Source organism: Myotis myotis, unplaced genomic scaffold, assembly GCF_014108235.1.
Source record: "Myotis myotis isolate mMyoMyo1 unplaced genomic scaffold, mMyoMyo1.p scaffold_m19_p_10, whole genome shotgun sequence".
NCBI lineage: Eukaryota > Metazoa > Chordata > Mammalia > Chiroptera > Vespertilionidae > Myotis > Myotis myotis.
In genome coordinates, this window is record NW_023416314.1 from 67,628,014 (window position 1) to 67,643,025 (window position 15,012).

At 41.7% G+C, this 15,012-nt stretch overlaps 1 protein-coding gene across 10 annotated transcripts in view; it reads left to right on the forward strand.

The window, feature by feature from the left end:
- PHF21A (PHD finger protein 21A) overlaps positions 1 to 15,012 on the forward strand; it is a 154,016-nt gene that overhangs the window by 123,825 nt on the left and 15,179 nt on the right. For 3 of the 10 annotated variants that reach the window (XM_036326079.1, XM_036326085.1, XM_036326082.1), the window contains 7 exons: positions 976 to 1,227; positions 2,257 to 2,346; positions 5,819 to 6,112; positions 10,070 to 10,168; positions 13,192 to 13,243; positions 13,968 to 14,047; positions 14,471 to 14,531. In XM_036326079.1, the coding sequence (XP_036181972.1) occupies positions 976 to 1,227; positions 2,257 to 2,346; positions 5,819 to 6,112; positions 10,070 to 10,168; positions 13,192 to 13,243; positions 13,968 to 14,047; positions 14,471 to 14,531 (928 nt within the window). The remainder of the gene's footprint in view (positions 1 to 975; positions 1,228 to 2,256; positions 2,347 to 5,818; positions 6,113 to 10,069; positions 10,169 to 13,191; positions 13,244 to 13,967; positions 14,048 to 14,470; positions 14,532 to 15,012) is intronic. The other 7 variants (XM_036326081.1, XM_036326087.1, XM_036326084.1 and 4 more) reach the window with 4 other exon arrangements.

The following is a 15,012-nucleotide window of genomic DNA, read 5'->3' on the forward strand; positions in this document are numbered from 1 at the left end:
AAAAAGGTGGGGTAGTATCAAAGTCAGAACCAACAAGTTGGACCAGATAAACTTCATGTTCCTGAGATGTCTGTACCTTGAGTGACTAACTGGTAGCACTTAGATGGATGTGTGTGCCGGATGCCTGGCTCCTTTACTCCGGTGGGAAGCGTAGAAGAACACAGCCTCACAGCTGCAGTGGCTGTCATGGAACTCCAGTCAAGCCCTCTCACCTCCATCCGTCCTCTCATCTACGAGGCTTTTTGAAACTCAGGTGCTTGTTTCCACCTTGTCACGTTTCACTGGATCTTGGTCACTTCTGCAGCCGTTCTCCACAGAAAAGATTATAGGTAGTGACACAGATCCCTTTGGTATCAAGAGCTGGTATTTACTATAGTAGTTGGTTTTATTATCTGGTGCTTGGGATTTACTGCCTTTGAGGCAACAATTACACTAATCCTCATATGAGGTTCCCTTCCACCTCTCCAGGGTGACACTCAAAAAAAAAGAAAAGGGAAAGATACTGTCCTTTTATCCCTGCCTTTTGTCACAGATGGCAGATAATCAGAATCATATGATGGCTTTCTTCCTATTGATGAGATTGTTGCAGTTAAGGATAGTGATAGTGTGTTCCTCATTGATTGGAAACTTCTACAAAATTTAAATTAATTGAGAGCAAGCTAAGAATTAGAAAAGCCAAAAGATACACTCATATTCTGTATCTGTAAACCCATCCCACTTGTTATTGAAAACCTTGTGCCCATATTAGTTGCAGTTATTACTATGAGCTTAACACTAAATTTGAGAATGCTGGCAAACTAGAAATCATCTTTCTCTGTAGTAACCGTGTGCTCTATGTACACAAAAGAAATGTTATACCGAGGAACTTGATTGATTATGAGAATTAATTGCTTTGTTTTCTGCTGGGGGTTAGCAGGATATTGTTTAATAGGATCACAGTTCAGTGTCCTAATATCTGTTCTCCGTGTCTCCTAGAAGACTGTAACTACAGCTTCTATGATTACCACAAAGACACTACCTCTCGTCTTGAAAGCAGCAACTGCAACCATGCCTGCCTCTGTTGTGGGCCAGAGACCTACCATTGCTATGGTGACCGCCATCAACAGTCAGAAGGCTGTGCTCAGCACTGATGTGCAGAACACACCAGTCAACCTCCAGACGTCTAGTAAGGTCACTGGGCCTGGGGCAGAGGCTGTCCAAATTGTGGCAAAAAACACAGTCACTCTGGTAAGCCAACAGCTGCTACTCATGTGTGCCCACATAAGAGGAATATGCATTTATAGAATATATCCATTTTATGCTCCTGCTGGATTTTTTCATCTCCATCACTCTACCCTTTGGGGCTGACTAGGGAATATGGCTTTCCCACTGTCTATTCAAAATTAACTATAGAGGTATCTTGACACCAAAGACCAAAACCCATTCAGTGCATAATTTGAGATCAAAGTCTGACTTGACTTGAGGGGAAAATGCCCTTCACAGAGGCATGCACCCCTTTGCGTGTTCCTCTCCCTCCTGCCTGTGAAACTTGAGTGCTGAGACTCTGGTGCCATATTACTGATTTTGGGAAACTCCCTGCTGGATTCTTACAGTTCACTATACCTTGAAATTATCACCCACGAAGTACTGGACAAAATTGTTCATGAGATTTCTAGGATAAACCATTTGGAAACTGATGTTCTCAGAATCTTGGGGAAGGATATCCAAATTGTGGTTTAAAAGTTTGCTCCTGAAATGGCAGCTAAGAGTTCGTGGTGGTTTTTGAATGATGACCAGTGATGAGTGAAACTAGAGAGCAATGACAGGAAGCTTCACCACTTAAACCCAGGAATCTTTAGAGAAGCAACCAGTTAACTCAGCCAGGTGCTGAAGTGAGAAACTTCTCTATGGGAATAAAGGCATTCTCCGTTAGACAAAGCTCTATGTTAGGAAAGGGCCCATTTGGCCAGGAGGCAAGTTTGATTTTACTTTGGATCCAGTCTTGACTTTTAAAATACTTAAGTGCAAAAGTTCTTGAGTGTCAAAGGAAATTGCCTAAGCTTGCTGAGCCTGCATGTTCCATATTAGGTATGCGAGGGAACAAATGTGATTAGTTCACTCTGTGGGGTAAAGCATGCAAGTGGGAGAGTGTTCATTCAGGTGGTTAATTCTATAGTGAAAGCACATAGAAAATATTGTCTGATGCAGAGAACAGTGATGCTTTGATATTGAACATTTATTGTCCCCTCTGATTTACTTATCTTTCTCATTTTTTAGCAGGTTCAGGCAACACCTCCTCAGCCCATCAAAGTACCACAGTTTATCCCTCCTCCTAGACTCACTCCACGTCCAAACTTTCTTCCACAGGTGAGTGAACCACTGACAAGCCAATAAGGGTTAGGTGGACAGAAATCCTTGAGGGCCTGTAATGCTCTTGTCAGATCAACTGTAGACAGATCCCTCTTAGCTAAAGATTCCAGCTGCTGATTTCTATATCGTGACGAAGCTTATTTTATCATTGCAGTTTCTTAACAGTGACCAATGACAGTAGCAGGAGGATGTAAGGAAAGGAAATTTTCCTAAATTTAATTAAGACAACACTATTTTAAACCTTACAATGTTAACTTACTGGAAGAAGTTAGCCAAGACCTACCTGCCAGTGGGGAAGGAGTATAAATACCACTTTCCCTCCCTATTTGCCAAAGAGAGCAGGGAAGGAAACCACAGCCAAACTAACTAGTAAAAACCATTCAGTTCTACTCTGGAAAGTGATAGCACTGAACACCACACTTAAACACAAAGCTGTCCTTATGAGGATTTAGACTTCAGGTCTACAGAGCTTGCCCATCTTCTCTTGAGAGCATTCCTAGCAATTGGGCTGAACTCACCACTCTCATGGCAGAGTGTCGGGATTGCCCCAACTGGGTCTTGGGGGGAGTTGATTTGCCCGATGGAAAAGTTGGGAATTCCTATCTGAGGCCCCAGGTTTCAGGCAAAGAGAGAAGAGAAAGGATTTTTGTGGTCAGTTGCCATAGGTGATTTCTGAACTGCCTATATGATTTTAATCATTTATCAGATAAATTCTTTTTATAAAACTGTTTTCTTTTTAATTGATTTCAGGGAGAGGAAGAGAGGGGTAGAAGTATCAATGATGGGAGAAAATCAGTTATCAGCTGCCTCCTGCATGCCCCCCACTGGGGATCAAGCCCCCAACCCGGGCATGTGCCCTGACTGGAAATCCAATCGCGACTTCCTGGTTCCTGAGTTGATGCTCAACCGCTGAACCACACCAGCCAGGCTATCAGATAAATTCTTAATAAATACCTTGTGTTTCAAAAAAGGCACTACCAGTCAACACTATGGATATGCCAGTTTTCAAGACAGCCAGTTCCCTGGCCTCAGAGAGCTTCAGACACATTACGGGCAGTTATACTGTCTGTTATGGAGGGATACCCAACTCCTTCTTAAGAATATTACAGAACATTGCCTTGAAGAGTTGACATTCTATTTGGAACCTGAAGTCCTAATAAAGTCAGCCTGACAAAGTTTTGGGGGAAGAATAAAAATGCTCCAGGCTAAGAGCAGAACATATACGCAAGTCTGGGTTGGAGAAATGTATGGAAGCTTAAGGAACCAGATGCAATTCGGTGTGGCTGAGACAGTGGGCCTCAGGCTAGAGTAAGCAGTGGGGCTGGAGAAGCCCATGGGGCCAGAGCCTGGGGAGCAGTACAGGCTGTGTCAGAATTTGGGCCTTATCCCAGGAACAGCGGGGAGCCATGAAAGCACTTTCAGACAGGTAGTTGGCATGATCAGATTTTTGTTTTAGAAAATTCCTCCTTGCCACTGTGTGGAGAATAGATTAGAGGTGGTCAAGCCTGTGGGAGGAAGAACAGTTAGAATACTGTGAACAATAGAGAATATTGCTACCTGCCACTGACTGTAGCACTGTATGTGGGTTATCTATTTTAATCCTCACAGCAACCGTATGAAAGTAGGTGTTGCTCTTTTTTTTAGGTGAGGACTCTAAGGCTTAGTCCATGTTTTTTAAATGGTGGATTATGCCTCATTAGTTGGCTGTGAAGTCAATTTAGTGGATTATATGCAGTTTTTAAATAAAATGAACAAAACATAATAGAAAATACTAGAGTACATAGCACATAAGGATTCTTTCATGAAGTTTTTATTTTTAGAGACAGAGATATATGTCTATGTGTGTATGCTGGTTACAGTGTGAAATGTATTTCCTACTATATGACTACAGCACCTACCACAGGGTCACCTTACATTAAGCTGAACATTCAGACTCGCCAGGGGCCACACTTGGCAGCAGTCTACTTAGAACGATGCAGGACAGAAACCAGCTCTTTCTCAGCATCAGACATTTTTCTTGAATGCGCTTCCCTACAGTAGCCCATATGCAGTCTCCACAGCTGCTCAGGGGCGGGGAAGTCAGGGCAGTGGGAGAGCCACTCCGCCATAGAAACCTGATGCCTCACAGAAGCCAGTGTATCTTATAACAGTTCCATAGGCACGGTGTTCAAGGTCCCTGCAACGGACATGCCCAGTTATAAGCATGACCCCACTTTGGGAAACCCAAAATATGGTGTCCCAAGTATTTATAAATCTCGCCATTAAGTTTTGATTTAGCAATAAGGGGTCATTTTCACCATAAGCAATGCTGCCTGGTAACATAGTTGATATTCTTATCTCTATTGGGTTTTCAGGAAAACAAAACTGGAGAGTTAACTAAAGGTCGAACTCTAACACATAAGAGGAAAGGATTTTGTCCATAAGGTCACAGTTTAGAGAGTTTGAAAAATACTGGCTTAGAAAGATTAGGTATGTTGCCTAAGGTTATACAGCTAACAAGTGGTAGAACCAGGATTTGAACCCAGGCAAGGGCTGACCCATGTTTTTAATTAAATTTCTGCCACTGTTTAAGTAAGCCAAACATAGGGAAAAGTAGTGGCAGTGAGAAGAGAAAGTAGGACATATTTGAGAAGGATTGAGGAAGTTGAGATGGAGGAGGAAACATCAAGAATTGTTCTGAAGTTTATTTAGGAAAGAAATGAAAATTTACTGAGGTGATTATAAGAGGAAGAGAAGGTTGAAGGAAGAAATTAATGAGTTTTAGATACGTTGGTTTTGAACTTCTTGTGAGATTTCCAAGTAGAGATGTCTAGCAGGCAGTTGAATATGATTCTGAAATTTAGGAAATGTCTGGTTCTAAGATACAAGTGCGGAAGTCTTCAGTACATTGATGGTATCTGAAGTCCCAGGGTGGATGAGAGCTCCCAGGAGGAGTGAGGACACTGGGAAGAAAGGTTCCAGGACAAAATCCCAAAATACACTTACATTTAGTATTAGACAGAGGAAGAGGAAGCCCACAAAGGAGACTGAGAGAAGGGGTGGCCAAGATGGGGGGTTAGAGGGTCAGAGATGGGGTGAACTGAAGTGTGGATAGGAAGAAATTTAGAATGTGAATTAAGGCCATTGGCAGCATTATTACCATCATACTCTGGGCACAAGTTCTGGGTGAGTCCAGCCTCTGGATTGGGCATTTGACCTCAGCCTGAAGAGACGGCATATATAAAAGAAGGAGCTAGGTTTACAATCAGAAGAACTGTGTTCGAGGGTAGCATTTGGACCCTCTAAAGAGCTGATGAGTATTTTATAAGATTATGTATCCTGAGTTCTATAGAAATAATACATCCAAAGTGAACATTAATATTTGTACCAAATAACATTTCACATATATAGTGTGGACGATCTGATAATTACTTAGACTTATAGGAAGCTTCTGAAAGTAATATGGTAATTGTTCTCTCTTTCCCCATAGGTTCGACCCAAGCCTGTGGCCCAGAATAACATTCCTATTGCCCCAGCACCTCCTCCTATGCTTGCAGCTCCTCAACTTATCCAGAGGCCTGTTATGCTGACCAAGTTTACCCCCACAACCCTCCCTACCTCCCAGAATTCCATCCACCCCGTCCGTGTCGTCAATGGGCAGACTGCAACCATAGCCAAAACGTTCCCCATGGCCCAGCTCACCAGCATTGTGATAGCTACTCCAGGGACCAGACTGGCTGGACCTCAAACTGTACAGCTTAGCAAGCCAAGCCTTGAAAAACAGGTACAGGCAAGAGTATGCACCTGCTTTGGGCATTAGCCTTGCCATTGAAGCTAGGTTATCTCTAAATACATCTTCTCAAGGGCTCTTTATCTCAGTACCATTGTCAGTGACCTGTTGCTTATCATGTGATAATTTATTTAAAATGCAAAAGGGCCATTCTTACTGAAGAAAGTTGGATTGCTTTTTCCATTATCCCCTTATAGATGGATTCATAGTTCTGTGTGAATGAGCTCCCCCTGCTGGTTGTGAAGCAAAAATTCACAGATGGGTTCTGCTACCGTCAGTCAGGAGGCACAGAGGAGATAGTAAACAGAAAATCCCATATTAGTTTTGGCCCAATAAGAATCCAGATGAAGATGGGACTATGAATGTCAGGAAGAATAAATTTCAAAGTTTTCTCCTGGTTATTACAGATAATGAAGAGTCAAATGAAAAAAATTACAATTTCTAAAAGGTATTCTTTTAACTCGAAAGGATTTTAGTTCAAATATTTTAGCCTTTAATTTATATTTCTAAAAACAGATGTTCTCTTAAAAACATGAGGCTAGAGAAATACAGGTAACCTTCAAAAATACTAAGGGCTCTATGACAGAAAGACTTTTAAAAACAAGAAAACAGATTTTTTTAAAAATATATTTTATTGATTTTTTACAGAGAGGAAGGGAGAGAGATAGAGCGTTAGAAACATCGATGAGAGAGAAACGATCAGCTGCCTCCTGCACATCTCCCACTGGGGATATGTCCGCAACCCGGGTACATGCCCTTGACCGGAATTGAACCTGGGACCCTTCAGTCCACAGGCCGACGCTCTATCCAATGAGCCAAACCAGTTTCGGCAAGAAAACAGATTTATTTATAGGCAATCACCATATATTCTATTTAAATAAAGAAAAACCAGTGATGATAAAGAAGAATTTTGCAAAGAAAAGCATCCTCTTTCAGAAGTTGATTTAAAAAGTCGTCTAATTGCTCAGGCTTGAGTTCTCATTCACATGAAAATAGTCTCTGGTGATCCTGAAGCTTGTGCGTCTGGGGGCCTGACTGTGGTTCAGAGAGGCCGGCCAGATGGCGGGGCTGAGAAGGCTTCCTGTTGCCTTGCCTTCTTGAACAGGAACCGCGCGCATGGAGAGCCCAGCTTCCTACCCAGGCAGCTTATCACTGCAGCAGACCTAAGAGGCTGGGTACCAAAATCTTGTGCTCAGACAACACAAGAAAGAACATACCTCTATTCCTTGGTAGCCTACTCAAACCCCAGGAAATGCTTTGAGGAACATTCAGAAATAAATTACTTGCACATATTTTAGGTCAGAAGTTTTCAAACTTATTATCAGCGGAACTTCAGCATTAAAATCTTGAATGTAGAATGCTCAGCTTAGGAGTCTGGGCAGAGGCATATTTGACAGTCATCTGGCCTTGTGTACAGGGATGGCTCTCAGAGTACCTCTGAGGACCCTTAGAATTATAAAGGGTGTGATTTCAAAACACTATTTTAGATTGCTAAATATGATTTCTCTTTGACCTCTTTTTTCATAAAGAAATTTTTAGGAGACAAGAATTTTTTCAGTTTTATTTTTACACTTCTTTTTTTTCTGGTTACAAAGATAATACATATTCATTGTAAAAGAAAAATTCAGACATTACTAAAATATATGTTGTAGCAAGTGCATCCCCCAAAATTTATGAAGAGAGTAAAATTTGCCCATAATTTACCCCTCCCCAAAGTTGTTATTAACAGTATAGGTTACATTCCTCCACATATTTTCTGTGTGGATACTAATATCGTAAAAGCAAAAAAAAAAAAAATCATTATATATTATTTTGTAACTTGCTCTTTTTCTTATTAGAGCTTGAATGTCTTTTCGTTTCTGGCCTTACACATTGGTAGAGATTTTAATTTTAATTTTAATATCATAGAAAGGTACCCATGAATTCTTTTTTTAAACATTCTTTCCTAGTGGTAAATTCAGTGGTTTACCTTCTTGTTGACCTAATAGAGGACTCCAGTTCATTGCTGTTTAGTAGGATACCTGGCATAGCAGTCTTACTGGTTAGCAAGCTCAGCAAGGGTGCTCTTTGTGTTTTTATCCAGTTCTGAGATACTTGTACTCTACAGTGTGAGAGAGAGAACTTGGACCCTGGATAATTCCTTGGTGGAGAGGAACTGGTTTGTCCTCCCCTGGAGTCATTACCACTCCGTGCTTTTGCAGCCTTAGAGATGGGAGTGAGAGACCTCAGGAACTTCACAGCCTCAAGTGGAGCAGCAACCCTTCCAGTTGACCTTCTTGTCTCCCTCCTCTCTCAGACCTCTGTCCTTCCACATTAAGAGAGCTACGGGCACCCAAGACCTTTAAAATGTCATTATAAACTGCTTTCCCATGTGTTCCCTTGTAGGTGTGTTGGTGGTTTGTTTTGTGGAGTTAGTGTGTCCTTTTCGGTTCAGAGTGAGTGGTATGAGAGAGAGGAGACGCAAGTGGCTCTCCTGGGGGTCATGTTCCCCACAGGAGGTCAGCGTCTCTTTGCAGTGCACCTGCTCTACGTGGGCACTGTACTAGGCACAAAGCGTGCAAAAGTGTGTTGAACAGTCCCTGCTCTCAAGAAGCGTGTAGAAGAGGAGGAAATAGGACAAGACACTGGTAAAAAAAAAAAAAAAAAAAAGACAAGGCAGTATTTGTGCCCAGAAACAGATGCTTACACTTTCTCAAAGTAATATGAGAAACAAGGAAGATATGAAAGTAGCCAGGAAAGAATGCGAAAGACCTTTGTGATTGTGTAAAATGTTTTACAGCATAATGGTTTTTGAGAACTTCTGATGTTATGCCTGTAGGACTGAAGTCTTTCATTTGGCTCCCGCTCATCAATAATCAGTTTCATTCTCACTTATTTAATTACTTATTGTTGCCATATAAAAAGACCATTGGCATCTGCTTTTTTAATTTTGAAAAAGCAAATTAGGTGTGTGTTTAGTGTTTCACCCACTGTTCTAGCATTATTTCAGGGTTTATAGAGGGCTTCATAAAGTGAATTAGCCATTGGGTCATGGTAAGAATAGTAACGCAAGGCCCGTCTACCAATTTGCTAGCTGCCATTTGTGTCTGAAGATGATAATGCTGCTGGTGTTTCTTTTGTGTGAATGGATGCCTTTGGAAAATGAGGTTGCCAGTAATCAGGATGTCAGCCTCTTGCGAGATGACCTTTCCTTGGCAATTGCATCTCCCTAATGGGTGATGCAGACGGGTTTTAAACATCCCAAGTAAGGGTACTTCTGCAGCCTCTCTTGGATTGTAATTAGAAATGTTCTGAAATAGCAGCGTGTACATGTAAGAGGTTTTTTTTACATCACTCAGATCTTAAGCATGCTGTGGATTAGAGCTTGACCCATATGTAACAAGAGTGTGCTTGCTTTTGGGAAACTGCCCCTACATTCTAAAATGCATTAAAATCAGAGAGAGCTGCCTATATTTTATTTTTATACATAGGAATTAAGCCTTGGCTTTTTCTTTTTCTTTCTTTAAATATATTTTATTGATTTTTTACAGTGAGGAAGGGAGAGGGATAGTTAGAAACATCGACCAGCTGCCTCCTGCACACCCCCTACTGGGGATGTACCCGCAACCAAGGTACAAGCCCTTGACCGGATTCAAACCTGGGACCCTTCAGTCCACAGTCCGACTCTCTATCCACTGAGCCAAACCGGTTAGGGCGGCTTTTTCTTTTTGTATAATTTAAACGGTTGTATTTATAGATTCATATTTACTCTAGTTATACAATTTAACCATTTCAACTGGGCCTTACATTTTACATTTTTTCCAAAATGAAATCTATATTACCTCCTTTATTACTGTTTCCAGATTGAAAATGTTTTTCTTTCCTTTCTTGTTGACTGCAGTCAAACTGTGTTTGTTTTCATTCTTTAATAAAAAGTGAATTCTGAATTCTCATTTAATTTTCTTCTCCTAGACAATTAAATCTCACACAGAAGCAGATGAGAAACAAACAGAGAGCCACACCATCACTCCACCTGCTGCACCCAAACCAAAACGGGAGGAGAACCCTCAGGTAGGTCCAGCTCTCCACAGGCGTGGCTCAGTCTAGGAGACTGGCTTATTCTCACACACCAGCAGGGACACTTGCTCCTGCGCACTTCGGCTTTTCTTTTGCTTTCTCACTATTCAGTAATGTTACTTCCAAGTTAGGTTGGCCTAGGGCAGATAAAGAGTATGGCCTTGAGTGTCCATGAGCTGGCATACCGGCATTTTGTACACATATCACAATTTGAAATGTCAGATTGGGGATCATTTTACCAGCTATCCTATTGCACTCCTAATAATCACTATGTTTATTTGTCTCAGCCAACATTTATAAGCTGTTCTGTTCACTCAGCTAAGGTCTATTTACGTTATCGATTACAGTTGTCACATTTGCTTTTTGTTGTTACTGGTGTATTGCACTAGATTTCCAAATCCCAGGTGAACCAGTAGCTGAAAAGTAGTTCATCGAAGCATAGAAGTAGGGATGAAAAGAGTAACATCTGTACCACAACTTAGGATAGAATTCTAAACTTAAATAGCAAACAAGACTCTGGTACAAACATAGAATGTGAATTCATATGTCCTTAGACAAGAGAATTTTTAAGTTTGATGATTTAGCATAAGCAGCTATAAAATAAAAATTGGACCGGTGATCTGATGATGAATATCTGAAAGTTGGATTTTATTAGACTGGTGATTTTCTTCTGTCCTCAGTGCATTCTCTGTAATGAAACCCTGTCAGATAGTGGCATGAAGCTATCAAAGCTGCATGTCATTAAGAAAAACAGAACTAACCAAAACCGGTTTGGCTCAGTGGATAGAGCGTCAGCCTGTGGACTGAAAGGTCCCAGGTTCGATTCCGGTCGGGGGCATGTACCTGGGTTGCGGGCACATCCCCAGTAGGGGATGTGCAGGAGGCAGCTGATCTATGTTTCTCTCTCATCGATGTTTCTGGCTCTCTGTCTCTCTCCCTTCCTCTCTGTGAAAAATCAATAAAATATATTTAAAAAAAAAGAAAAAAAAGAAAAACAGAACTATGATTTATTAAGCCAGTAAGGTTTTTCTAAAACAAGTATAAATGATAATTTTTTCTGATATGAAATGGATTAATTTTTAATGTATCTTAAAGGAGGAACCAAAACTTGAACCAAATTGCTGAGAAACTTGTAAAATCATCCATAAAATTTAAAAAGTATAATAATTGGAGAGGAAAAAAAAAAGAGTAAGCTGTTAGCAGAATTTCCTTATCAAGAGAAATTAAAGAATATCTTATGTCAGTGCATGGTGTAGGCAAGCAGGTACCTGCCGTCATAGGTAACAGCGGGTATTTTACCTTCTGGTTGGGCAGAATTACTGCCATAAAGAGGCCATTGGTTCTTGGCACATGTGTGATACATAGATGAGACAAAAGTTCTTGACAACTTTTTGTTTTGTTTATCACTGAAAATCTGTTCCACAGGAGAGGATTTTTTAAATTTAATAATTCTTTCATGAACTGTCAGTCTAGACTGGCAGAGATGTTTTGGACGTGAGTGGCCAAGAAGGGTGCAGTCACGGGATTAGAAGAAAGTGCATCTGAATGTCAGTCCTCACACTGCTTTAACAGAGAGCAGTCGCTAGACAGCCTTCTAATCTTGATTACGTTTTGAAGGAATAGTGGGAATTAGGAATGTAGTTATTTTTGGCAGCCATCACATGTATGCCGTTTCAATATACAATGTGGGAAATGGGCAGCGAGTCCAAGACTGCTTTTCCTGCCAAAGAACTCTGGCTGTTGGAGGGAGAGGTGCCCACCTAACTTTGGAATAAGAAATAAAAACATTTCTTCAAGATTCTGAGATAATAGTAAAGGGCATTTCTGTTCTCCAGTGCCTGCCTCAATGACTGTATTTTCATAAAACGCTATCTTGGGTAGCCTGAACCTGTCACATCTGGCCAAAATACCATGATATTTAATGTTGAGGATGAAATGTCAGGATTTTTTAAGACTGAACTGTGGTATAAATAATTCTATAGGAGTATGTCTCCTAGCAATGGATGATATTCTTTATTCACCGGCAAAAAAAAAAAAAAAAAAAATTGATGATGCACTCTTTGGCATGTATAGCGCCCACATGCAGTAGTACAGCGGAAAATGGAGACATACTTTCCAAACCTCATGCAACCGGAGAGCAAAGTAGGCATCAATTTGTTGCTTTCTCCCACTTTAAGCATCTGACGTGTCAGCTGTAAGGTGCAGTGTCCTAATCAATCTAGTCAGAGAAAAATCGCTCCATGTTTTTAGGCCCATGTTTGAATGAAAAATCATAGTGTTAAGCAGAACAGCTGCTATCACTCCTGAAACTCATTTAGCTTTGAGTTAGCGTTGTCCAGTCAGTGGTATCAAAAGTGTAAGAAACCCTGACTTGACATGACAAGTAAAGGCCTAGTCATGACAAGTAAACGTAGAATTTTTAGCTTGTTTTATAGGAGGCTCTGCATGTTTTTCGAATATGAAATCCTCTTCTCTCTCAGAGGGTTTTAAAAAATATTTTTATTGATTTTTTTAGAGAGAGAGGAAGGAAGAGGGAGAGAGAGAAACATCGCTGTGAAAATGAAACACTGATTGATTGGCTGCCTCCTGGACACCCCCTACCAGGGATCAAGCACACAACCCGGGCATGTGCCTTGACTGGGAGTTGAACCGGCAACCTCTCAGTGCACGGGATGACATGTAACCAACTAAACCTCGCTGGCCAGAGCTCTAAAATTATTTTTTCTTATGAAAGAAAAAATATTGGGCCACTCAAAATGCTGATTTCTGCCATTGAAGAAGTAGAAGATGTAGACCCTTGTCCTTCTCTTTTTGGTCCCTGTGAGACAAGGAAGCGGTAGAGTTGCTTCATAGCTGTTAAGAGTGGAGGATGCCCCACTCTTTTTCACCTGAACCTGGCCTCCTTCAGGCCACCAGCCCGTTGGGCTGCCTTTCTCTAGAATTCTAGTTGGGAACATGTGATTGGCTTTGTGAGAACCCAAACTGAAGCATATTCATCTTTTGTTTCTCTGGCACAGAAACTTGCCTTCATGGTGTCTCTAGGATTGGTAACACATGACCATCTAGAAGGTAAGAGGATATTCATAATGTTGCCTTGCTTCTGGCCCAGAGCTTAGTTCTTGAAAGTGGTGTTTTATTGCTAGAATAGAAAGCTGAAAACAAATAGAGCATCATGTAGTCAGTGTGGACTTTGTTTCCTTTTAGAGTAAAATTGGCTAATGTTCAGCCCTCCCCTTCCTTTCACTTTGTGTCCACACTGCTGTCCTGGGCAGACCACCCAGTTGCCTGGATTCAGGTGACTTCCGCTCACTTAGGGAACTTTCTCCCCCAGACAGCGTGGAGTAGCACATGCCCCCCTGACTGTATTTTTCAGTCCTCTTGGTTATTAGAATCTTAAGGACAGTTGCAAAGCTACACCTGTGTTGGTTACTTAACTGAAGAATGGTGAACTATGGTTGCTCAATCTAGGTCTGTGGGTAAAGTTCACCCACACCTATGTCACGGTGATCTAAAAATAAACCAGGACAGCTTGTTCACAAGCGTTGTCTACCGTTAAGCATGCGGTCACAGAGAGCCTCCCAGGGGACAGCGTGGCCTTGCTTCCCGAGAGGTGAGAGTAGACGTCCTGCGTGTGTGCTCCCAGCGGTGTGCTTGCCTCTGCTGAGGCTGCAGTGAAACAAGAGGCTGGCCCCATCTCTAATTTGTCTGGGAAAACCAATAGTTAAAATAATGAAGTTACGTTGTTGAGGTTCCCTATACCTCTCTTCTAATTTAAACCTTTTGCTTTCCCAAGAAATCCAAAGTAAGAGGCAAGAGCGAAAAAGAAGAACAACAGCAAACCCAGTGTACAGTGGAGCGGTCTTTGAGCCAGAGGTACTCCTGGCCAGCACTGGCCCTTCCCTCACCATTCACTTCACTTACGACTTATTCAGCACCTCCCATTGGAAACCTGGTTGTACTTGCCCAGCTTTGTAAAGTGATGATTTTTCTCTGGCTGATCCCATTATTTCATTTTTATTATTCATTGCTTTCCCCTTAGTTTTTGCTTACATTTGAACAGATACAAACCTTCCTTAAAAATTTAACTCACCCTGGCTTCAACACAACTGTCATCGGGAGCAGAGGGAGACCTCCCTGGAATATATGTAATAAAATACGTTAGCACTGATACCTTCAGTGACTGGCACTAACTAGTTGGCATGTTGACAGGCATACTGTGCTTGGTCTTTAGCTTTTGCCAGTATTAGTAGTAACCATGCTATTCAACCATCACATTTCCTTCTTCAACCCTCAAAGCGTAAGAAGAGTGCAGTTACCTACCTGAACAGTACAATGCACCCTGGGACCCGGAAGAGAGGTGAGTACCTTTTATATCTCTCCCTTGCCTCTTGCCTTTGCTTTCTGTGTTGTGTTTCTTCCCTTTCCCCTAGAAAATAGTTTTGTTGTTGTTATTCTCTGAGAAGGGGGGAAAAGAGAGAGAGATTTCCTATTAGAGTTGTGTATACTGAGTCAAAAGTGGCCTTTCCTGGGATTCCAGCAAAGCTGCCTCAGGGGAATGGCTTCCTGCAGCATTTCTGCCCCCAGCCCACCAGGCTGTCCCTGAATATAGCACAGTGAACAGAACACCGTGCAAAAAAAAGCATTTTAGCGTCACTGAGCAGCACAGAGCCCCGCTGTTGCCAAGGTGCTCTTAGTCGTGTCTGAGTCATCCCTCTGCAGGAGAAACCGGAGCATCACTTAAGTTTCCGTGTGCTGCAGGCTTTCCAGGAAAGAGAGAAGTAGCCACACTGAACACTTAGAATCTGTGAGAAGAAAAGGTCACTGTCAAGCAGGCTTTC